Raw genomic sequence first — 25,808 nt, 5'->3', positions numbered from 1 at the left:
AAAGCCCCACAAGCTAATGGCTAGTCCGAGCAGGGCCAAGACCAAAGTGGATTGCTGCCGTCTTAAAATGACTAATATAAAAAATTTCAGTGGTTCATTTGTAAATATATACATTGCTGACAATTTTGCATTTCATGAGTATTCCGGTAGAAATGTTATGATAATCCTGCCAGAAGTACTCCAGGCTGAGTAGAAGTACTGTAGTTAGCTGCACCTGCTATTTGTGCTCGCAAATAACCATAAAATTGTATAACTGCGTCATAAAAATTTGATGGTGATGTAGAGGTTCATAACGTAGCATTTGTTGGAGCTGCTATGAAATCTTTTATATTGGAGTTTTAAGATAGGAGAAATCCACCTTGGTTTTGCTCTCGCTCAGACTAACCATAAGCTTATCAGTTCAGTCAGAATTAAACTGTATTTCTCCAAACTGAGAGTGCTAAAAGAGCTATTTACAATAGGTAAAATATTGTTTCTAACCCTTCCACAGAACCTAACTTCCAAAGGTCTGAACTTTTGCTTTAATAGAACAGTTTAAGAAGCATAGGTTTTCTAAAAGATAGTCCTTCAAGTTGTGTTTAAATAGTGATGTAGGTGGAGAGAGCTTTTTCACTACACTCCTTATCTTCTGTATGTGTAAACTAGGAAGCCTTGTGATTGTGAACACATAGCACATGAGTAACATCATTTTCATATTTATCGAACCCTTAAATGAGACATGATGCCTTTTGGATTGCTTTGCTGTCTTCCTGGAAGACAGCTCGCCAGCCGAGAAAGAAATACTTCATCATCAAAAAAGGTAATCACTCACATTGTATCGATCTGCACTGACCCTTCTCTCAAAAGGAACAAGTGAATCAAATTGATGGAAACAAAATGGTTCCCCCACTGCCTGGCAGGGCTCATTGCAGAGGCCAGATTTGCCACCTGTCAGTTTTTAAACTAAAACTACTCTTAGCAAGTAGCTTAACATCAAAGGTTTTCTTTAATTCAGGAGACTGTCTGCCCATTACTGACACTTAGCATTTCAGGTAATTTGAAGGTAATTAGAAAGTTGTTTAAATGTTTAGACATCAAGATTAGAAGACATGGAGACCATGAACAGACCACGTGACTCAGAGAGTAAGAAGTATATAACCAAGTGTATTCCCTCTGTTAATGTACACATATTTAGAGTCATCTCACTGGAACACTTTACAATAACATTTAGAAAGAACAGGAAGATACTGGGAGGAGTATGTTAGGAATGGAAAAGGAGAGAAACAAGACAAACGTGACAGGAGAGTAAATCAATGGAGTCCTTCAAATGAAATGGCTGCCATCGTGTCTCTCAGCATACAGACAGGAATGGATATAAAACAAATTAAAACTGGAACATGGACAGAACTAGCTTTTTCCACTGGACATGGAACATAATATCTGATGTACAAGAAATTGATGCAAGACAAAAACCAATATATAAAATAGAAAAAAAAACAAAAAAAAAACTGGGATGACAAATGGAGAATGGAGTAAAATAAGAATGTATCGCCTTTGGAAAAGGAGATGTGTTGTTTTATGTTTATAACTGAAACTACATTTGCTCAGTTACCAAGAAAAAAAAAAAAAAGAAAATACATAGAAATTTTAGTATCCCAGAATCATTGTCATTTTTTTTCTCCAAACAGGAATGATAGTAGGGAAAACACATTTGTCTTAGTAATGGGATGAGAGTCAAATATTTAGACATTTCACAAACTTGTTTCAGGAGTTTTCTTTTATGGTTCAGTTTACTTTTTTTTAATAGAGTTGAGAAAATTTGAATACTAGAGTTCAGTTGTACATCTTCCAGGGAACTGCCGTTCTCCTTTTGTTTGTGTGCTCTTCCCACGAAGTTTGCTTTGCCTGTTGGCTGCCATCAGTTCTGTGAGGCAAGAGGAGGGCAAAAGTCACAGTCTCGTTTTCTGCTGCAAGATAGCTCTCTCCACGGTAGAACTCCAGCAAAACTAAATTCTGAATTACCATAAAATGTCTTGTGTGTTTTTCATAAAACAGACCAAAAAAATAAAGCGACTGAGTCTTGCAGCGAGGCGTTTCATCAGTCGTACTGTTCATGGGAAGGTGAGGGGTGTCCAGAATGAGGGGACTAGGTGTTGAGACTGTTCCGACGTCAAAAAATCCTAAAGTCCATCTTCATTCTTCACGGTCAGCAAACTCACTTATAGACTCGCTCGCAATTTAGGTCCATAAGTTTCTGCAACGTCTATACATATATTTATAGTTATATAGAACAGAGTTCATCTGGTTTGCTGGAGTTTTTTTTTCTGTTTTTCAGCGATTAGTAACTGTGAGGAGATAACAGTTTCTCTGCTGGCCCACTTGGGGGCACCTCAGCACCCCCTTCCCCAAAACACACGACACACATCTGCTGGAACGAAGGACGACCAAAGGGGATTTTGGCCTCAACAAGTTATTGGCGGCTAAACGTACAAGTTAGCATCCGTTAGGTTGGAGCGGTGGTATCTCACATAGTTGCTACGTTTAACGTTATGATCATCAATCGGCATCATGTATATTTTTTTCCTTTTTTTTCCTTTTTTTTTTTTTGTTTAAACTCCACAAAAAGAAAAACAGCTTTTATCTCATTTTCGTAAATGAATACTACATGCTTGAAACATGGCAGAGTTCGCGTTGCATCAGTTGCTGAGCACCGTAGACAAGGAGAGAAACAGAGTGTACCATCCAACGAGAAGGAGAGAGAGAAATCTTTTCCCGAGGCGAAAGATCAGAGATGTTGGAAAACTTACAAACGTCGAAGAGCTGAATTTGACATTGAATTTGTTTTTCCCTAAAATGAGCGCGTATATAAATGTCTGAGAGGGATACTAAGTTGCTTATTTTGAGCCTAGTTTAAAAAGATTTTTCAGATTTTTTAAAACTTTTGATCCTTGCTTTATGCTTAACCTTGTCAAATACTGTTGTTTTTTTTTCCTACTGTACTTCAGATTTTTAATCACTTGTGAAATCCTAGTCCATAAATCACTGACTTACAGTCACTTGCTACATAGTTGTTGGCACAGTACATGTTGAGATTGTAGCACCCTTTTCCTAAATCACACTAGGGTTAACATTTGGTCACAATTATTCAAATTAATCGGAGCAATACATAAAGGTCTAAACTTTATATGATGCCATCTTCTTTCGCTATTTTAAGTTATTTACAAGTAACTTAAACAGTTATCTGACAATACTGAGGTTAAAATAAATTAGCCACTTTGTGTTTGCAGTCCTCGAGGCACTGCCTTCTCTCTCTCCATCTGTCTTTCTCTCGTGTCTTTCCTTATCTAAGTGTGTCTTCTGTGTGTCTCTGTGTCTCAGCGCTTCCTCAGACGTAGTACTCCTTGTCTTTGTTCTTCTTGTTCTTAGTGACTGTCTTGGCAGTGCTGGGTTGTTTTTCCTTCACCAGAGCCCCGTTGCTCTGTGTGGCTGAGTTGCTGATGTAGTTGCGACTCTGGTCTACCTGATAGGAGCCCTCGTCTCGGTTGCGGTACTTGTACATGGCGTAGAGAAGGATGAGGATGCAGAGGGCTGCTGCAGCTACGATGCCCACCACCATCCCCGTGGTGCTGCTGGACTGCTGCACCTCGACGGCGCCCGGGAGCCCTCTCTCTGGAGATGTGGGATCTGGAGTGGATACATGGGGGAAATTTGGGGGGTAGGTTATTCCTGGAATTCTGCGGTGGCCTGGATCTAATGAGGGGTGGGCCGGCGGCAGCAGCACACGGTCCCGGTTGTTCATTTTCCCCGCGGGGATATTGTTGCTACTACTGCTGCTGCCACCAGCGGCCGGCTTGATGCGCGGCTTGAGTTGGTCAGGGTTTGCGGTGGGGGTGGAGGAGAAAGGTGGGCGGTGGGAGATGGGGTACTGAGAGAAGTGGCGGTCTTGGGGGTTATGAACACCCCCCTCGACTGCCGGGGGAGGAGGGAGGACAGTCCTGTCAGTGACAAGGTGGGAATTTTTGTAATAGTCTTCGTCATCCGTCTCGGTCATTTCCCCCGAACCGTAGGCCGATACCTCAATGGTCTCCTCACAGTCCTCTTGGTCCAGGGGGCAGGGGGGCCGGCCGTTGGGCAAGGGGACAGACTCTTTGGTGGTTTCAAGCAAGGTGAGGAAGGGGCGGTAGGTGGTGGGGGGCGGGGGGAGTACTGGGTAGTGGGTGGCAATAGATGGGGGGTCTAGGGAGTCCACCGTTATAATGGGCAACACTAATTCACCTCCTAGGACAAGAAAGAGACAGGGAAGGAAAATATGTTAGAGACCACCTGAGAGCGGAAGCCCACCATCAGAGCAACAAAATAACAGTTCAAATGAATACAGCAACACCAGTATTAGAACAGCACTACAGCTTAACATGAGGTTAGTTACACATGTCTAATCTGTTCTACTTCAGAAATATACTGACTAAATCAGATCTGCTGCATAATAGTACAAGATATAATAAAATGCTGTTTCTGTTCCTGACTGTTCTGACCTGTTCCACTGTCAGACCTAATGGTAACATTAAAACTATATCAAAGTAGACTACAAACAACACTGAAAAATCTAACATTTATTGCACTACAAAACCTATCCTTAACTGCTAACTTCCTACAGTCTTACCTACACTAACTCTAGCACTCAGGTGTTTCTGCTGTGAGTGGTTAAATAAGATAGCAAACCACGAGGTTCAGGTCACTTACATCAACAAATTGGCCGCATGATTTTTGCATGAAAAAAAAATTACAAAAAGAAAGCTGTGTAAGATTGTTCTCGAATAGTGATAAACATGACCCCCCGCTCCCCCACCCTTTAACCTCCTCTCTTTTTATTTCTTTCTTGTAAAAAAAAACAACAAAAAAAACACATTTTTTTTTCCTTCTTCAAAAATTTCTGCACCCCCACCACCAACCCCGACAAACCCTCTCCATTTTCCATCTCCAGATATTCTTATGAAGAATTGTCTCAATCGTATTTATCCCATTCGCCATGATGGGTTGTAATGTTTATTTCCAGGACTGGCTGCAGAAAACTGATGCCCCTCTTTTATAAACCCAAACTCTGTGTTAGCTACAGTACACCAAGGCCGAATCCCAATTTACCCTTCCCTCTCATATTTTCTCTTTTCTTTTAGTACTATAAAATGAAGGTAAATGAGGCTTTAACAAAAGGAATTCTTCAGAGCCACACATCAAAATGAACAGGTACGAGCTGCAATTGCAAAAAGACTCAGTTATAAAAAATGTTTCTATTACAGATATTTCAACAGGCCCAAAAACAATTGTAATATCTATTTTGGTGTGAACTGACATATTCTGATTGATATTATTGCAAATTGTAGTAACAAGTGGCAAAAATAACAATAATTTTCTGTTAAAATATTTTCGTTTCAACAGCCATTGTAATATCTAGTTTGATTTATTCTGATGTATAAGATTTGGTCGTATTGTTGTTCTTTTCTAACAAACATAATAAAATAAATTTATTGCAGGCTAGATGACTAGTTTTACACACCACATAGTAAAAGACTCAAGGTTGTTGCTTCAGCACGAAAGGTATGGGCATGAGACCTTCGACAACTGTACAATTTTGCACCCTAAAGCCAGTATCTCACTGAGTTTTGACCATTGGAGACTAGCTGGTGATTCTAAATTGAATTTAAATTAAGAGGAAACTGGCAAATTTTCAGTTGCGGTCTCACTGAATTCTGAGTGTTTGGGACCGAGTTACCAGCAAGCTGCGTGTCCCATGACTCAGTGGAACAGGTTAACCGCTTCTCTTCGCAGCTTTGAATTAAAGGCCAAGGGCTAAGGGTAGGAAATGAGATTCGGCCTATAAGACAGATAATTATACAGTTCTTTTTTTCATATGTATTCCCCCATTCCACTTTCATCTAAAACATACAAAAACATGGGGCAGTGGCGCTCCTCTTAAACAACCACTAACGGTTCAAATTAGTCTTAATAAACCAAAGTTTCTTGTCAGACTTGAGTTATGTAATCTGAAATAAACACCCCCAAAAGATTATTTAGTGTAACATGACAAAATGTGGGTAAATCTGTTAGAAACTGAATTGGTAAACACATTTGGGAGCATAAGAGTACAAAAGCAGAACATCAACACCGGCCTTTTTTTCCAGTCAGTGTGGCAAATATTCAAGGGTCACAGTGAACAACACAGTTGAGAAACAAGGTAGAGGGGATTAGATTACATCACATCTTTGGGAGAGAAAAAGGGAAAGTAACAGCAAAACATGACAAAAGAAATGCCAACATCAACAGCATAAAATCATGACTCAGGCTCTTTGTTTGATGAGGTAAATGAGAGCGACTCAGCAGGAGAGGAGCTGGCTAGAGCTGCTCAGGGACAATGGGGGGAGAAGTGTAAAGGGGAGGTTCTGGGATTGTAGGAGTTCCTCTGTTGCTTTTAATGAGCTCATCAACATATAAACCCCCAAACCTTTAATGTTGTACAACTATAACATCTTTTTTGTCAAAAACTGACAAAGACTGTTTAAAAAAGGTGATGCATCTGAGTTAACAAGGCTACTGCAACATACCATAACATGAAAAGAAAATGAACCGTACAATGCCAGAAGTGTTCAGGGAAAAAGTCAGCTTTGTAAATCTTTAACCTTCTAACTTCCTTATTTCGCCACCATTGTTGGACAGTCTAGTTTCCATGGCGATACTACAGTTATCTCTGTCCACTCTTCCTTTCTGTGTCTGAGGGATGGATTTCACCCTGAAGATGAGCGACAGCAGAGCGTGGTGGCACATTTGAGGAACAGAAAACTTTCTGAGTGGGGGCAAGAAAAAATACATTTTTTATGCGGTAGGGTTGTAGCGGAACAAAAAAAAAAACAAGACTAGAGGAGCTCAGCGATACAGGGTCCACGTGTGATGGAGGGTGATGAGATACTAGCTCAGCTATCTTTATTCTGCCATCTGAGGCAGATGTGCTGCAAGTGCAGTTTCAAGCTTTATACAGCTGCGTGCAGCCCACCCATTACCGAGGAGTTACTTCCACTCACTTTGTGTCCTACTTACAGCAAATGCGGCTGACATTGCAAGTGGATGTCCTTGTGAGGGTAAGAGCTGCAATCCTCTCAGCATCAGGGATGGAGTCTTTCTTTGCTTAAAGTTAGCTTGTAAGAGCCCACAACAGAATCAATTTCTTTTTAACCCCATAGCTTGGTTATTTTTCAAGCAATGTTCTGTCAAACAGTTGTCAATAGTTAGTATCTCATCAACCAAGACATTAGTCACAGAACAATGTCTAGGGCAAATGACTAGACAAACAGGGGCGTGTTTATCTCATTTTTAACGCTAGTAAAACAACTCTTTCTCTGGAACTGGTGTGAAGGAACGCTACATTAGCTAATGTTAAACCTCAACATGTTTGCACAACATTGTTTGTTTAGTTTGTCGCCGTTTTCAGTAACTGTACGCATATGTACGTGTGCTGAACACTGACAGTGTTTTTGCTGAATCTGCTGAATGTACCAGTCTAGCTGATCAACGCGTTCATTCAGGACAAACATTTTCTCAACACTTGGTGGATTGATGCATTAAACAGCCTCAGCACCATCATCGTATAAGGCTTTATGCTCAGCACATACATTCACGCAGTAATACAGACGTTATTCAGTTGAGAAAACTGACAAACTAAACAAACGGTGTCATGCTTATGTGTAGAGGTTTAATATTAGTGAATGTAGCAATCTATCATGCCAGTGTTGTTTTTGAGAAAGATTTGTTTTATGAGCCTGACAAATGATAAAAGCAGGCTCTCATTTGGCTAGCCATTAGCCTAACCTGGACTTTTCTCCACACATGCTTTATGACTGATATCATGGCTGATAAGTTACTAACTATTGATAACTATTAGACAGAACGTCGCTTCAAAAATGACTAGACTATCCCTTTAAGAAATCCAGATAGTGCGCATGCATGTTTTAAAAAGTATTCTTCCATAAAAGCCCTCCCACTGCTCTGCTGTCCTCTTTAGTGTGCAGTCGAGCCAAAGCCTGGGGGGCTTTTGGCACCACCCTAGTGACTGACAGGCAGTGGTTACTGAAAAAAAAAAAACAAAACGAGTGAATCTCAGCCCTCATACACAAAAAGAGTCACACTTCAGACAGCTATCAGGTCAACCATATTTTTATTTCCTATGTGTGACCCGAGCCTGCTGAACCAGTAGCTAATGAGGAACTTCCATTGGCTCTGCCTCGTGTTGTCCCTGTATGCAGCTCTGATTCCCTGGTTAACTGCAGGCAGGTAAAGGTTGAGCTCAGTTTAGGGGAGGTCCGTGTTCTCCCACCAAAAGCTGCCATGAACCATGGTAACAGAGGTACTGAAACTACCCAAAGTGTTAAAGATCGTGTGTGATGTGAGGATGACCCTCAGTTACTGCCATGACAAATTTCACCTCAAGATCTGTAAAAGTAACTGAGCTGTAGCCATTTTTAAAATTTAATTAATTAATGTATTGTTTAAGTTCAGTTGGCTTTGGTGGCCATCTTGACCTGGGCTGGCTCAAAATGTTTATTACTTGTAGATGTAAATAAAAAAACCTTATATTATGAGAGTTTCATTGAAATATGTCCAGTGGTGCTAACAGACAAGCAAACACACAGTCCATTACATGTTCGACTGTCTTTCATGTTAGTGGGCAGTAACTAATTTAAATACAGGGTTTCATTGGTTTTGGGAACACAGACACCAAATATTTAGGTGCTTTTTACCTGGGGATGCGCTGAAGGTACACCCAGTATGTTCTCAGTGTGGTCGTCTCAGACATTAAGCCTCACAGCAGCAGAGACTCTCAGATATTCAGCCTTATTTATTGAGTTCGACTCCTCTGATTTGAGCAGCTGAAGCGGTGCGACCACGTTTAGTCCACATGATGAATTTCTTTTTTGTCTTCACCCATGTGCCCCTCCACCTCCCTCCCAGTGTGACCCCTCCCCCATTTTATTCACTCAAAATGAGAACAAGGCAGATGGACACTGATGCATCGATGTTGGTCTCCTGACAAACAGTTATCCTGCCGATCACGCTGTCCCGCTGTCCCGCTGCCCCGCTGCCGTCCTTTTGAAATATTTAGAGCGAAAAGGTTGTTTGGAGTTTGTGCGTTCTGTAATTCAGCTTTGATTAGGCTGCAGATGGAAAATCCAGCCGTGTGCCCGAGCATAATATATTTTCCTTTGCTTGCTTTGGACTCGCAGCACAATGGGTGCAATTATGGCCACATAATCTGTGCAACATAAGGCTTCCATAAACTGTTTACAAAACAGTGCGTTTGTTGCTGTCGCTCTCAGGCAAAGGGATTTATTTTGACAAAATAGGAGATGATGCCTTGCTTAAATTGTGTCTCACAGGGAATTACAGTGAAAGTCACCTCCTCGTGGCGCTTTAGCCTGTGGATTGTCTCCATAAACCTTGCTGGATTTGTGTTTTTTTTCTGTGCAGCCTGGTGTTTCAACCTTGCTGTGGCACAAATGGACACCTACTTCTTCACTGCTTCCATTTGCATCAAGGGCTTTTGCTTGCCCAACTTTTCAGTGTTATGAAACAAGGACCTCTGCTTGAGTGTTTTCCTTTAGCTGCCTTTTTTATTGCCCAAAGATGAAGGTGGAGCAATAATGGTTTTACTTGTGTCTGGGTGTTTGTTTGTCAGTACAAATAGCAAAATATCTCAGGAACCACTGAAACAATTTCAATAACACTTTCAGAAAGTAATCATTACATTACCAGCTACAACCTATTAACTTTTGGACTCAACCCAATATATGATGGTTGCCACGGCCAATAGACCTTAGAAAACACAAAAATGGCAGGTTTCAGTCAATTTGACCAATATTGTGTCAAAATATGGTTTGGTTGTAGCTCAGAGTAAGTTACATTCAGAGTGTGTGTTGTGAATGACCTTCAGCTACAACCACACTAAATCTTAGCTCAATATCTGTTCAACTGACTGAGTCATAGTTATTTTCGTATTGGCAGATGTTGATTTGCTGTGGCAGCCATCTTCAATCAGATTGACTCCAAAAGTTAATCATTTGCAGATGTACATCCAGTGACTATTTCCTTAAAGTTTCATGAAAATTTGTCCAGTGGTTCACGAGATTAGGCAAAAACATTGCATTAGCCTTCCAGCATCAGACAATAATTTAAGTATCAAAAGAAAAGCAGCCTCTAGTGAAAGGTTTGGAAGCATCAACATATAATTCCTGAGATTTTTGTGGAGACAGTTGGACATTCATCAGCGTGTCACTTCGTCAGACCTTCGTCTGTCCTTGTCCACAGCTTGTGAGTCAGACAGAAGACATTACTCTCTGAAAGACACATTTCATTTAAATGTATTTCAAAGACTGTCAGACCATAGCAGGGTAAATGATCCAATGAAAGGAAGCACTAAACCACTGCACCTACAGTCGAACATTGTAAAATCATGAATTTAAATTATTATTTTTTTGAATTGGGTACTGAGTTGGGAAAACTAGTTAAAAACACGAAGGAATTCCCAGACTATCAACATCTCCTTCTGGGGAGATTCTTTACTTTTCAACATGACAAGAAGACACATACGGTAAGTAGCTTTTAGCAAAACTGAGAAATCTGTGGAAAGACTCTGGAGAGAAAGCTGAAAATGGATCGATGCTTCCCCTCCAACCTGACAGAATTGAACATCTCTGCCAAGATAAATTAGAGAAAAGTGTGCAGAGCTTAAAGCTTCATTCCAAAACAAACTTAAGGTTCTCATTTTCGGATACAATTTACAGTGCCTAAGAAAAGACCTCACACCATTGGATGTTTTACATTGTATTATAAATCAATCCTTGCCAATATAAATTAGCCTTTTTGATAAAACAATAAAAAACCTCATCAATGACAAAGGACAAAGTGAAATCAAATTTCTACAAACTAATGCCAGTTAAATAAAAATATGTAATGTCAAACAGTGACCTTATCCACTTTTTTTGTGGGGGGAGTATGGAATCACTATTTTACATTGCATATTTTTTATTTAATTTGCATTATAATGTGCTGATTTAATTTAATTTTGTGATTAAAGGGGAACTAAAAAATGTTTATGATTTACTGATTTATGGCAGCAATAAAAAGGTAAAACATCCAGGGGTAAATAGTTTTTATAGGCATTGTACCTAACTATGTACAAACTGAGTGGTTTATATTCTTTGTTAAATTGTATATTTGAGTTTTTAGTTATTGCCTGCCACCAAAATATGGGTAATAGTATTTTTTCCTGTGTGTGTGTTTGTCTGTTGATAAAAAATGCCATGAACCACTCGATGGATTTTAACGAAACTTTCATGAGGTAATCATAAGTTTACATCTACAACTGATTAACATTTGGAATCAACCCAATTCAAAATGGCTGCCACAGCCAACTGACCTTACAAAACCACAAAAATGGCTGTAATTCAGTCAGTTTTAAAGATATTGGCCTCAGAATCGATGTGGTAGTCACCAAGACTTCTCCCCAACACATATTTTAAGCACAAACAATTTGCACAAAATCTTCACTTAAGATGTTGCCTTTAACCATTTGTAGTCAGCTGTGCTTGTCTGTTTGCAAAACATCTTATGAATCACTGAACTGATTTTAATAAAACTTTCAGAAAATAATTATTTGAGTGTACATCTATAACTGATTAACTTTTGGAGTCAATCAAATTCAATATGGCCGTCACAGCTAATCGACATTAGCTAACACAGTAATGGCTCTAACAGTCAGTTTTTACAGATACTGAGCTAAAATTTGATGTGGTAGTAGCTGAGAGTCGATCACAACACATAATGTGAGCGTGACATCTCAAGATGTTGAATGACATTGCAGAAAACATTCCTTTTAAAGTTTGACCAAAACATTTAAAATGACTGAAACGACTATAACTACTAGGTCTTCATGTTTGTAAATGAATTTAGAGGCCAGAGGTTTTATCTTTATCGGAAAAATGAGTGCACTAGTGACAAACAAAACAAAATCTAATTAATTTTCAGTTAATAAAACGTGGAGGGGATGCAAAAACCTTCAATATGCTCTGAACATGAGGTTAATATTTATTTACTGTGAAGTCATTTAACGGCTGTTGCGTCAGCTCTTTGGTGCAGCTCTGTCGTTGACACACAACTCTGAACTCTGCTATCCACAGATCATCAAGGGGCGCTGCTCGGTCCTGTTTGTCACCAAGTGTTCAAGCTGTGGAACCCGTATAATGAACCCGGGGCTGTTTACTTGCCAAGGGAGATCAATGAAGTATCACACTGACAAATAACTGACACCCAAACCCATCGAACGGGCTCACACGAGGCATGGGGGACTCAGTGCTCCGGGTCATCCCTCATCCATCACCCTGTCTCTTCCATTCACTCCTCGACCTAAAAAGAGCATACGCAGGTTGTCTCTGTAGTGTGTCGTCTGTTGAATTATTGAGGAGCTGCTCAAAGCTCTGATCTTGTCGAAGTAAAACTGATATAGCGCCCTACAACATCCCAGGACTGATAAGTAGCTCGGAGGTTAGTGAGAGAAAAGAAAGAGGAGGTCACGCTGAGGTAGAGTAAAGGCACGAAGTGAAAAACGGAGACGACACGTAAGACCTAATGAGCAGAGCCCGTTGGAGGGAAAGATCTGTAATTTGGTGCTCCTTCGATTTCTTCGAGTGTTCATTAGACACAGACTGGGATTCTGATGGAATGACAGTCTTGAGCAAAAACACTACAGTTTTGCACTTTTAAGAGAAAAACTTACAAACACGATTTGTTTGCATTTATTAAAAAACAAATGAAATTACTATCACTACTGCTACATAAGTAACAGCACATATGGCTAAACAAGGATTACATTATAGGTGTATTAGTACAATAACGCTTAACATATTTGAAATATTTATTGTGATTTTAAGGCGCAGATATAAAGAAGGAGACTGTGAGAACACAAGTGAACATGTTGACAGTCACTCTGTTTAAATTCAGCGTTAGCGTTTTTCTGCACTCGGGACAGATTTTAAACCACTATGTGATTTTTATTTATTTATTTATAATGTGTTTATTTACAAGGATATTTAAGATCAAGTCTAAATTTTAAGTTAATCTCAATGATTGAGTTTTACTTTTAAATTGAACTCCAGAGAGTAGGCAGGCTTTTTTAAAATAGGGATGAAAAAAACTGATTGTAGAGGACATTATGGAGATAATTCACCATGAGCAGCTTATTTAATGACACTGTAGGCAGTTGTTCACTCAGGGTGCTGAAGTTTCCACTTTAAGAGACTGTTTTAAGTTTGGTCGACTAATTCTAAAGTAATTGTGCTGTTCTGCTCTTTGTGAATGAACGCTGGAAGCCTGACAAGCTGCTGTTAGTTAATTAATTAGATTGCTTATTAGCTAACCTGCAGCTGTATATATCTCAGCTGCTAACATGCTAATTCTTGTAACTTGTTGCAACCTTTTGTTTCAAAACAGTGCTACCCTGAAAAGAGAGACAGACACTCCTCTGGTAGACTAGCCACAACTGGCTGCGTTATCTGCCAGATAAAATGTACAACCAATCAGTGATGCCTTTTCTAACGAGCATAAAGGTTTAGGAGAGTGGTGGACCTCAGGATCAACAAGGCCTTCTCTGCTGGCCCAAACATTCAGCGATCAGAATCTGGGACACACATTTTAATATAAATATTTTTTTTCTATAAAACTGTCTTTAATCATTTACATTAGTCTGTTTTTCTTTTAAATTGCTTTTGACTTGGTTGTGCAGCTTTTAGAAATGTATATTTATTTTAGAGGTTTTATATAATTATATTTCAACCACTAGGGTCAAAGAAATCTGCCTCTAGGCCTCATGATTATTAGTGCAGGCCGTGGTTTCCTAAAATAAATGGCAACAAGACAGTTGCTTTAACCAATCAGATTTAAAGTTGGCAACACAACAAGTCAATTGAGACGTCTGCATTTTCACATCCTTTGGATGGTCAGAAAATGGAGTAGTCAGAGCTAGCAAAGGACTTCAGTAGTGACTTGTTTTGGAGAAGTGGTTATTTGGGTTTTTTTACCCATAAGGACTGAAAAAGGAGGAGAAATTGATTTGGTTGCAGATATTCTTGCAAAACTTTATTTAAGACATACTTTTCAAGAAAAGCTGGAAATTGTCAGGGAAGGATGGCCCGAACCCTGAAGCTAGCAAGCCTGTCCCAACCTGGGACAGGGTTTATCTGCCACTTATAATTCAGCAACTATGACCGGTCCCCATAGCTCATAGCCTCTGAGAAGCACTGCAGTTTGTGTTGCTGGGAATGTCTGTTATTTGCAACTGATCGATGTGGTGTTTGGAGTCACATATTCTCAACTTAAAACAAAATGTTTTAGGACTCAAAATTTGTAAACCTGGAGTTAACTATATATTTTTGCTATTTATTAGGTTAATGCGTTGAAGCTTATGCTACAAATGATGTATATAGAGCTGCTGTGGGTTAAGTAGGAGACTTAATTGTTGATTAAATAGCTTTTAATTTAGTTTCTTGCTTTAGCAGGCTAATAGTTGGCCTAAATCATTAAAGGCTAATGTTTGTTATATAAAAGAGGTCTGTGATGCCATGTCTGTTGTCCTGCGTTTCTGTGTAATAATGATGGTTTCTATAACCGCAGGCATCATAATTAAGTTATTTAGGTAGGACACCACTTAAGGCCTAGCTGTGAAATATATGGGGCACTACTGCAACTGAGTGATGGCTTAGAGCCACAGGTCCGGTAACAGGAGGGAAATAAAGACTACACTCTGTCTCTGTTATCTCGTTTTTAGGCACTTAAACTGCAGGAATGATATGATGGAAATCTTTTGTGGTTTTGACACCATGGTATACCTTGAATCCAGTAATATCCCAACACCTAGTGTCTATTGATGACTTATTCATGTATGTGTCATTCCTCTGTATCCACCTTCACCTCTTCACACTGTTTCTGCAGTGCAGCCAGATAGGGTCCTTCCCCGTTCTGAGTCTTTACTGACATTGGCTCATTACCACCAGTGGAAGATCCAGACCAAAGCTCTAATTGGGTGATGTAATTAAGGCTCCCTAACAGTTGAAGTTTAATTAGCCTACAGAGGAAGGCAGGATTTCTTCATGGGAATTTCAGTCTGCTTGCTCTCCCAATTTTGCATCTTCTCTTTGGCTTCCTCTTCCCTCTCTTTCCCCAGCTCCCTCTGGATCCTCCTCCTCACTCGTCTCTGTTCTGCTTTGAGTGCAAGGGAACGTGACACACATCTCAATAGGAGCCAGCCCTTTCCTGTTCACCTCCACCTCATGTCTTTCTCTTTTTATTGCCAAAGACGAAGGCTATAATGCTTTCGCCCGTGTCTGTGTGTGGTCTTCGTCTGTCGTGTTCACAAAATATCTCGTGAACCAGTGGATGGATTTTAATGACATTTTCAGAAGCTTATCATTGGAAATATATCTACAACTGATTGAAATGCAAAATTGGTTGTAACCCAATCAGTTTTACAAATGTTAAGCTAAATTTGACGCAATAATAGCTGAGAGTCATTCACAACAGGCCCTGCAATGTGTGATATCTCAGGATACGGCATGACTGTGCACATAACTTTATTTTTGACCAGAATAGATACAACACGTCCATTTCTCATCTTAAGATGATCTTAGTTTAAAAGTATATCAGGAAAGGTGGCAGGCAATATGAAAGGAATGCTATGCCTTTCTGTTTAAGGGTCATCCTCTGGTATTTGAAGGCCAAAATACTTCAGGAGTTTGAAGCTGCTTCAGATGAATTGAGCACCACAGCTGCAGGTGAACACATCTGTGAAGTGGATAGAGGTTCACTGGTTGTATACAAGAATGAGTTGTATTGATCCTCATGAAATCACAGCAGTCATATCTGGCACAGCCTAATAGAAAGTCCACAGTTCTGTTTAACATTTTTTTTGTCCTTCCTGAAAGCAGCTCGATAACACCCAGCTCCCTCTCGCATGTAATTGAAAACACTGGGAAAGGGTCCTATCACACAATGACTGCAGGCCTGTGTGTGTTTGAGGAGCGGTGATGGAGGAGGGTGGGAGACATGTGTCATGGCCGTTGTTGATTCCTCTGTCCTTGTCCACAGCTTTCACAGAGGCTTATCCGTCCTAGCTGGCTCACCAAGCTGGAACTGTTTTGGTATCTGGAAGGTGTGATACGGAGCACATGTGCGAGCGAGCATGTGTGTGTGTGCGCGTGTGTTTCTCAGGAGGGTCAGCCTGCAGAGAGAGAAAACTTTCCACCCACAGAGTGAGATAGGCAAGTGTCTGTCTGAAGAGGTGAGCAGGTCTGTCACTGTATGTGTGTGTTTGCGTGTGGGGTCAAAAAGAGAGAGTTGTATTTCCCCACAGGAGATTAAGCCTGGGCATGGCATTCACCGAAATGTTCTCATTTCTCCTTTCGATAAGAGAAAACTGAGGCTCTATTTTGGTCCCAACCACCTACAGAGAAAACTGCAGGAGAATGCTGCACTACAGTTTCTGAACACTCTTTCAGATCTGTTCTCTTCACTCAAATGTACCGATATGCACTGTAATCTCCTGCTATTTAAAGTCCAACTTAGCTCTAATCCCCATTCCCACCTTGTTCTCGGAAAGGAAAGTGCTGTTCAGACATAGACATTGAAATTGTCTTTTTTTCTGTTTTGTAATATTTTTTCTGACACAATTCTTACTTTTGATTGAAATTGATCATTTTTTCCCCCATTTGCGGTTGTTTTACACCAAACCGTTTAGGAGCAGTGTCGTGTTGTGTTGATTATTAATGGTGTCAATGCATAACTACTGAAGCAGCCTTGTTTGGCTGTTTATAGTTTCTTTCATACAGTTTTTGTAATGAAACTAGTTCTGCACATTCTGTGCTATTTTAACTATTTATATGTCAAAATGTTTGGTTTGAAAATAAATAGTGTGATATGTTTTTTTAGTATTTGTAACTATACTTTTTGAAATATCTACATTGATTTACAAAAAATTTCTCTTTAGAAATTCATAGAAATCTTTTCCATTACTTCAGAAACACTGTCCTCGGAAATCTACTTTAGATTCTAAATACTGTTTTGCTAATTTTAGCTTTTATCTATGCTTTTGTTAAGTTTAGGTTTTTGCCACTCTTTTCAAAAAGCCTGTGGTAAAACATGAAGAAGCCAGCCCTCTTTGGAGCTCGACAGCTTGGACATACTTCACAGTAAAAACATCATTCAGAGTTTAAGTGGGTTAAATTTTTATATCTTTGATGGTTTTTTTACGCAATCACAATTTAAGTTTTATGACTTTTGCAGAGTTCTCTATGAAATGTGAAAATGGCAGTAGATGATGTTACAACCATCTTCTCAACTGTCCGAACATTTCAAATCTTTTACAAAAAACTCTTCTTACTCCCACGACTCTTTTTGGTACATATACAAATTAAACACAAGCATTTTTGTCTCCTTTCACTCAGTGTGTTTCTCATTGCTATAGGACTTAAGATATTCTCTCAAATGCCTCCAGAATGCAGAAAAACGCCCACTCGAGCTTCCTTAGATTTCTTTCATATTTGAGCTCAAAATATTCTCCTGAGAACTGCTTCATAAAACACTGACGAAACATTAAAATTCACACGTGTGACCATCAGAGATTTCTACTGCTTAAAGTTCAAGAATTTTTAAGATCTGACTCATAGTTTGACACACACAGGTATTTGGTTGCCATGGAGCCTCTGACAGCAGCTTTAATATTTTTGAGATATATTTACACCTCCTATACAGCTAATACATCAAAATTTATGCATTTTTGTTACTTTTGATTGTTACAAATTTATGTTGGATTTTTAAGCAGTATCTGCTTGGCAACCATTCAAAATTTCTTTAGGAATTTTCTAGTTAGGAGTTAAACTCCAGAGGCTTGTTGTACCAAACAGACCCTTCTTAATCTGCAAATCAAATTATGGATTTTAAAACATGTCTTGTGTCCTATCTTTTAATTTGATATTTCAACACCATATTAATATGTACAGTATAAACACTGTTTTGATAATAGGTTTTTCTCACTCACACACTTGTTAAATCTAGAATTCTACTTTAAAAAAAATTGTGTTAGCATCTTTCAGGATAAAATGTGCTTCTTTGTTTTTTTTCTTGGCCCTTTTACCCCTTTAGGGCTTTTTTTGTAGTCAGAGTCGTTTGAGTCACACTGCTTCTCCGTACAAACATGGTTCTTGGCAGTTTTCAAGAATAATAGAGCTTGAAAGCACAGAGGTTGGGAGTAAAACACATGGCCTTTCACTTCCCCCTCCTGTCGCGGTGTCGGAACAATGCTTGACCCACCATTCACAGTGATGGTGGCTCAGGCAGGCTCAGGCACCAGGTCTGCCAGGCTACAGCTGTATGCTGCACACAACAAACTGAGTTCCCACATTGAAACTGTCTGTCATTGTTAAAGTCCGGGCAGGAGATTGGTGCAACAGCTGGGTAAATGCCAGATATTACCACTATGCTGAGCAATTGAAAGAGCACAATATGGCTGCCTTCCTGCTGCTCTGAAAACCAAGAAGAAAATTGCTTGTAGGGTACACATCTGGCGAATCAGAGCTGCATACATGGGGGCTGCAGAGTCACTAAGTGTCATTTTGAAGTGTGGAAAGAGGCAGAGTTCTAGTAATTTTTTTTTGTTGCCTATTTGTTGGGTTTCTGAATAAAACACATTGAAGACAGAACTCCCTGAGTTGACTCACCATTTCCAGGCTCACACTCCTCCAAATCTTCGTCATCACTCGGACATTCTGCTGAAGCTACCAAGAGGTCATCTGCATTCTGGAGGAACAGAAAAAAAACAGTTTCATGACAAATTTTATTTGTGGGCAGAACACAGAACATTGAAGAGGATGAACAGTCTCTGACAGTCACGGTAAAAGTTCACACATTTCTATATAGGTGAGAAAAAGTTTCTGGTGACTTCTGGTTAGAACATGATGATTTGCTGCTGAGCAGTTTGTTGACAAATGTGTTGAGAATATGCTGGTGGGTGTGCTTTGTGAGTAGCACTGGCGTATTTCTGTGAGCGGAGGTGGAGGAGCAAATCAAAGCAAAGCAAGCGCTTTCTGACCAAATACCACTAATCAAAGAGGTGGAGCTCGTCTAAATGGTCGGGCATTAAATAGTAGGCTGTGTGGGCAACAAAGTCAGACACTGTACTAGTATTTAATTTGAAATGCCACCAAAAACAAAGGACAGATTAGGTTTTTGCCTGTGTGTTTGTCAGTCTGTAGCATTTGCTATGTCTCATAAACTACTGGATGGATTTTAATGACACTCTGAGTTAAAATTTGGTGTGGTAGTAGCCAAGAGTCATCCCAAACACATACTTAAAGTTAAACAAATACGGGTAATTCAGTTTTGGAATCAATACAATTCAGCAAATCAACCTTAGTCAAAACAAAAATGGCTATTCCTCAGTAAATTTTTCAGATATTGAGTGAAAATGTGGTGTGGTAGCAGCTGACAGTCGTTCACAACACACTTCTAGCAGTAGCAGATCAAACGAGATATTACAATATCACAGGAGGCTGCACATAATGTTATTTCAAAGGTTTGACCAAAATGTCTATAATTATCATTTCTCAACATAAAATGATCCTAGTTTAAAACTCTGACATGAAAAAAGTGGCAGGCGATATGCATTCTTTCAAGAAATGGTAGGATTTTAATATTTAAATAGAAATGTTTTTCTTGTTGATCACGCACAACATTGTAAAGTGAACCCACTCACACACTTATAGCATCCTTTTTTTTTACATGAAGCACATTTTACTATTATATGCACACTTACACCTATCACAGAGGCTCAGTATCTTCCCCAGCTACCCTCCAGCAAGCAGACTAGAAAAGCTCCTGACTGGCAGACACATAAATATATCTGAAATCTTTTCTTTCATTACATGATAAGGCGGATGGTGGAAATAAGATGTGTAGAGCAGGGTTTGAAGTACAGAAGGTACAGCGGTGGGAATCTTGACATGAAAATAGATTAAATATGACAAGGTGGTTCCAATTTAGTGGCTGGTGTTTGTCCTGGCTGTTGTGTGACTCATACGGCTGGCTGCATGTCTAGACGCCCAAACCTTCCCCCACCCCTCTTTGTTCACTGCCTCTGGTTGTTATTCAAGATGGGGTCATCTGATAGAAAATGGAGAGCTTTTATCAGCATAATTGATTCCAGCGCCACGCTGCTCGGCTGAGTTTTCTTTCTGTTATTAATCCACGGCAGGGTTGCTATCATTTATTAATCACGTTGTCAGTTGAAGTGCGTGTTCACGTCACCTGCCTCTGTCAAATGGACCTAATGATCATGCCTCATATTTCAAGCTATATCTCTGTCCAGCATGAACACTTTTTTATTCCAAATGTGCACTCAGCTACCTTGATAAAAATATCTTGTTATAAATTCTAAATGTGCACTTTTGTAACTTAAACAACCTGGATATTAATAAAAGAAAAGCAGGCTGATCTTGTGTCCCGACCGAAAGTTTGATTTAGTTTCTTGGATTTTTTTAAGGGTGCCACTGCAGAAGCATTGAAGCTCTTTCAATACAAGCTGTTCTTCTACTGTTTCTGTCATGATTTTAAATTCAGAACTCCTCCAGCAGCTTTGGAAAAATACATCAAAATGTGTCGTTCAGTTAAGTATAGTGTGCTACGACTTTTGGTAGCTGTGCCATGTGGCATAGGCAAAAAAATGTGCAGAAACTGCGAAAAATTAACTGATAGACATCAATGGGGTTTGGGTGAAACAAGTGAGAAACCCCAGCTCTCTGTGGAGCTCCAAAGCACAGACATACTTCACAGTAAAAACATCACTAAAAGGGTAAACGGGTTACAGAAAGCTGGACTTTATGAGACTGAACGAACATTTTTATAGCTTTAGCAGTTTTTACACAGTTCCAGTTAAGGTTCTATGACTTTTAGATATTTTAACATATTATTCAGTTTTGAGTGTGATGATCTAACAAGATAGAGCTCTCTCACTGACCGTGGTTTGTGTGTATGTGTGTTGGTGGAGGGACTTCCCAGTTGGAGTGGCTGTTATTAGGCTGATTCAGGGCAGGTAGGTCTGACCCTTTTCTCTGGTCTCTTTTCTTAAAGCTGAGAAAACACTACACAGAGTCTTTACAGATCTTGAAAAGACTTGAATTACACACCAAAAGACTGGTTTCAGCAGATTTTTACATGACAAATAAAGGGCTGAAGATCACAGACTTAACAGCTGCGCCACATGAGGGATCACAGACTACATGATTTATCAAACAAACTTAAGCCAACTGAATACATCAAACTCTCGCACAAACTATTGCGAGAGCTACAGATTAAGCGTAAACAAATATGGACGACAATCGGCTTCCTGCTGTTGTCTCTTCTGTGTCTATGTGGGCAGCTATCCAGTCTTCTCACACTGTTTCCTGTGTCCCACCCTCTCTTTTTCATTGGCTGTTGGCAACATGTGTTTGCAGCTGGATTGGTAATCCGTTCACACCACCTGACTGTGTCCCGATTCAGCTCCAGAAACACGTTTGTTGACTGTGATTTGAGCTCGGGTTGGATCTGTACCCCTCACACACTAGCACGATTTGTGTCTTTACCTCTCCCCCTCAAACAGATTTTTGTACCATCTCGTGATGCCAACTGACCCCAACTAGTGCAGACGGGTGCAAACTTTGCCCAACTGGGAATTGTGGCTAAAATCTGTCAATAAATAAAAATCATGTAGTCTGTCCTCACCTATATTTGCATTCAGCACAATGCTAGTGACTTTCTATGTGTTCTGTGTCTAGGCCAGGTCCCCTTACAGGTGCCTCTAACTTAGCTGACCAGTTAAAGTTAAATGGGAGCTGCCAACCTTTTTCATGCCAGTCACTGAATTGACCATGGACCTTTATCATTTGTTTGGACCAGAACTGTAATTATCCCTTCTTTTACTCATATGCAATGACACTATTAAAAATTATTGTAGCTTTAAGATTTGAATATTTCTAAGATGGTTAAAAAGGACAGTTTTGCCTGTGTTAAGACTGGTTGGTCAGATTCAAAGACACTTTTTGTGTACCTTTATTATCATGTTTCAGTTTATGTTAGCTTATTTAGCCTTCCTGTACATTTAGTTTAGTTTATCTTAGCTCATATTTTAGATATTGTTAGATTGTTAGATTCCTATTTGTTGTTTAGTTCAGCTTTAAATTTATCATGATGTCATTTAGATTATCTTAGCTACTATCTTGACTGTCTTAGCTCATGTTTAGATATGTTTAGTTTCATGATTTTATTTAGATTAGCTTATATTTCATTTACATTATACATGATTAATGTTTTTAATTCTGTATCTCTATATTTGATTTTGATGTTTTTATCTGTATTTGATTCACTTCACTTCACTTTTAAATAACTCCCTGAACGAAGGCATTACAATGTTATTAACTTTTGAGCTATCTATACTTTCTAAATATTTTGCATCAAACTATTCTTGTTTTCACTTTCTTTGCAGTTCTTATACAAACTATACATCAAAACACAGAAAGTTTTATCTTTTTTCACTCAGTGTTTTTCTCACTGCTGTAGGATTTCAAGCACTCCCCGAAGTGCGCTCCTATTGACTTCCATCATATCTGAGCTCAGAATTTCCTCTTAACAATGGATATGAAAGATTGTTTTAACTTTCACATCCTACATAAAACACAGTAGACACTAGGGCTGCACAGTATTGGGAAAACATGTGATTGTGACATTATTTTAGAATACTGCAATGACAATAACAGTTGCCATAAACCTAACTTTCAATCCTTAAATAATTCACAACATCCTCCATGCAATGGCTGTGGGCATTTAGAAAACTGAAGAAATTGCCAAAATTAGTATTTTTGCTTGCAGTTTGTGTCTGTGATTTTTATGAATTCTTTGTGATGTTGATATTTCACACACTGATATTGTGATATTGATATATTGTGCAGCTTTAGTAGACACAACCTGCCTGGGGTTCAGAAATGTTTTCAATACAGCCACTGTCTGTCTTTTTAACCCTCCTGTGGCCTTCGGGTCAAATTAACCAAAAGAAACAAGGGCTTCTCTTTTTCTCTTCAGTTATGAGTGCTTCAGGAGGGTTAAGAGTGCTGTCAGAGAGTGGCAGACACAGATGTATGGTTACCATGGCGACTCTAACGAGCCACTGGCACCTACTTAAAAATAGTTTTTTGATCCTGGTGACAGATCATTCATCAAAACGTTTACATTTTGTCAGCATTAGATTATTACAAAAGGATGTCCTCAATTGCTATTAGGCTTTAGAGAATAAAGCTGAAGATTGTTGAAGTTTCAGGCTGTAGTTGCACTGGTGCCCTGCAAAGTTTCTTAGAATCGGTCTAATTGTTGGTTGTAATTTAGTACAGCATCTGTGACACACTTGTAAATGCAAAACATTCCCCTCCCCAGAACAGCCCACAATAGAACCAGTGAGTGTAATTTATCAGAGGGTAAATTGTCGCGGGGCCCACTGACCCAGTGTCCTGATAAATACTGCAGGAGTAGCATCCAACTCCAGTTTGACCTGGTCAGAACTTTTCTTGTGTTATGAGTTTTTAATAGGAATCCAGGAACGGTTACCATTTTGTAACCACACAAATTCCAGGAACACACAAGAGAGCTCTCAGCTGAAGACGGCAGTGAGGCTGTTGCTTGTGATCTGCGTTTTATAACACCCTGACACCAAATTTGGGTCACAGCGAAGCAAGTGATGACTTAGACTGTTTCTCAGAAGAACCACACAATCACGGGGATGAACATAACACACATCCTAATGGGACTTTCCCTTTCTCTCTCTCTCTCACACACACACACGCACATCAAAAGGTAGATCTTTTATTCTAAGCATCAAAGCGCGTTATTCCATGATGATCAAAGCTGTGGTGCGCTGTGTAGCTCTGAGCTTATGGAAAATTGAAATTTGGGTTTCCGCTCGCTTGCTTTCTGTCACCCTGTCTTTACAGCAACTTGCCGAGTTCTGGTGATATTCATTAGAGCTGCGTGGCCTCTGGAAGCTTTTCCTATTCCCAGATTTACTATGAGTATATTCTTCATCTTAACCTTCCTGTCTTATTATATTTAGGAAAAAAAGGAAGTGGATGGCTGCAACCAATCAAACTGATGCAAGGTGTAGATATAAACCTCCTCCATGTATCACTTTTGTTTGGGCTGTGGTTGCAAGTTGGATTTCTTTTCCCTTCAAAAGCATTTTTTACGGTAGCTTTGACATATTCTTTAGCTTTCACCCACTGTTAGTGGCACACAGAACAGAAACTGATGCTTAGATGTTTTGTGCCAAAATGCACATTAAAAGTTGAAACAGACTGTTTCCCAACACAGTTCTGAATGATGATCCAACTGGGAGAACTTCATCCTGTTCCAAGCTGAAGAAAGGCACAACTATGCATCACCAAATATCATTTATGGCAAAAATAAATGAAATCTTGAAAAATAGCTGACATTAAGAGGGAATGCCTTACTATATAAGACTAAAAAATGATTGCAGTGGATTACAGCAGAGCGGCTTTAACTCAGCTTGGCTTTGTTTGTGAAAGCTGGCTTGAGAAAACCTGATACTGTATTTATACATAACTAGGACAAACTGGTAGCATTTTATACAACATCAAAGTGTTCCTCAGTACAAAATACAATGACCTCCTGAAAATGTATTCATAAGGAGAGCTAGATATTAGGACCGATGTGTGTGAAGAAGAGTAAAATCACTGCAGCAACAACACTTGCCACAATCTGATACAAACTGCATTAAGATCATAAACACGTGAATATCTATTATGATACTTAAGAACAAAATTTAGTTTTAAAACTGCCACATCAAGGTAGAAATCATAACTCACTGACCAAATCAAAGTAAAGTTTTACAGATTCAATATTATGATATAAAGATATAGAAACCTGCTGCTCAACACCAAGAAAACTAAGGACCTTATCATGGATTTCAGTGGTGTTGTGGATCATGTGACCAGCTTCAGCTTCCTCATAGGACCTCACCTGGATGATTTACTTATCCAACCCGGTAAGGAAGACTCACCTGCACCTTTTTCCTGAGGACTCTGAAGTAAACCCACCTCTCTTCAGACATCCTGATGAACTCTACCACTGCACCACCAAGAGCATTCTAACCAGCTGCATTATAGTCTGGTACTGGAACCGCTCTGTTTTTAACAGGAGGGCATTGCAGAAGGTGGTGAAAACTGTCCAGCATCGTTGGAGTCCCACTTCCTAATATTGAGGACATTTACAGGAAGTGTTGTCTCAGGATAGCAGCTAACATTAATAAAGACTCCTGCCACCCAGCACAAAGACTTTTTGATCCCCCCGCCCTCTGGGAGGCACTACAGGGGCCTTCTGACAAAAACCACACGATTCAGGAACAGCTTTTTCCCTGCAGCTGTCTCCCTTCTGAACTCTGCCCCTCGACAACCCACCCTCTTCACACATATATCACTCCACACACTCACCGAGCCCCATCCTCCACCCCTTACACTCACTAAGCCCCCCGGGACTGAACCAAGTTCAAACTCACTGCCATCTAACTGCTTTTTTATCTGTATATATCATTGAAACTACTACATATACTAGTCCTGCATATTCTGTAGCAATAGACACATATTTATTGTATCATTAATTACTTGCACAATAGATATATATATCAACAAAAGTCGGAAACGGTGGCG

At 39.6% G+C, this 25,808-nt stretch overlaps 1 protein-coding gene across 6 annotated transcripts in view; it reads right to left on the bottom strand.

The window, feature by feature from the left end:
* Positions 1–1,123: 1,123 nt before the first annotated feature.
* Positions 1,124–25,808, bottom strand: part of nrxn2b (neurexin 2b) — a 967,206-nt gene continuing 942,521 nt past the window's right edge. For 5 of the 6 annotated variants that reach the window (XM_017422076.3, XM_037976382.1, XM_037976381.1 and 2 more), the window contains 2 exons: positions 18,783–18,861; positions 1,124–4,257 (listed from right to left, as the gene is read on the bottom strand). In XM_017422076.3, the coding sequence (XP_017277565.1) occupies positions 3,365–4,257; positions 18,783–18,861 (972 nt within the window). In that variant the 3' untranslated portion in view covers positions 1,124–3,364. The remainder of the gene's footprint in view (positions 4,258–18,782; positions 18,862–25,808) is intronic. The other variant, XM_037976383.1, reaches the window with a different exon arrangement.

This window comes from Kryptolebias marmoratus, linkage group LG7 (assembly GCF_001649575.2).
Source record: "Kryptolebias marmoratus isolate JLee-2015 linkage group LG7, ASM164957v2, whole genome shotgun sequence".
NCBI classification, from domain to species: Eukaryota; Metazoa; Chordata; class Actinopteri; order Cyprinodontiformes; family Rivulidae; genus Kryptolebias; species Kryptolebias marmoratus.
Note: the sequence above shows the minus strand (reverse complement) of the source record. Positions and strands in the feature narration are given on the sequence as shown.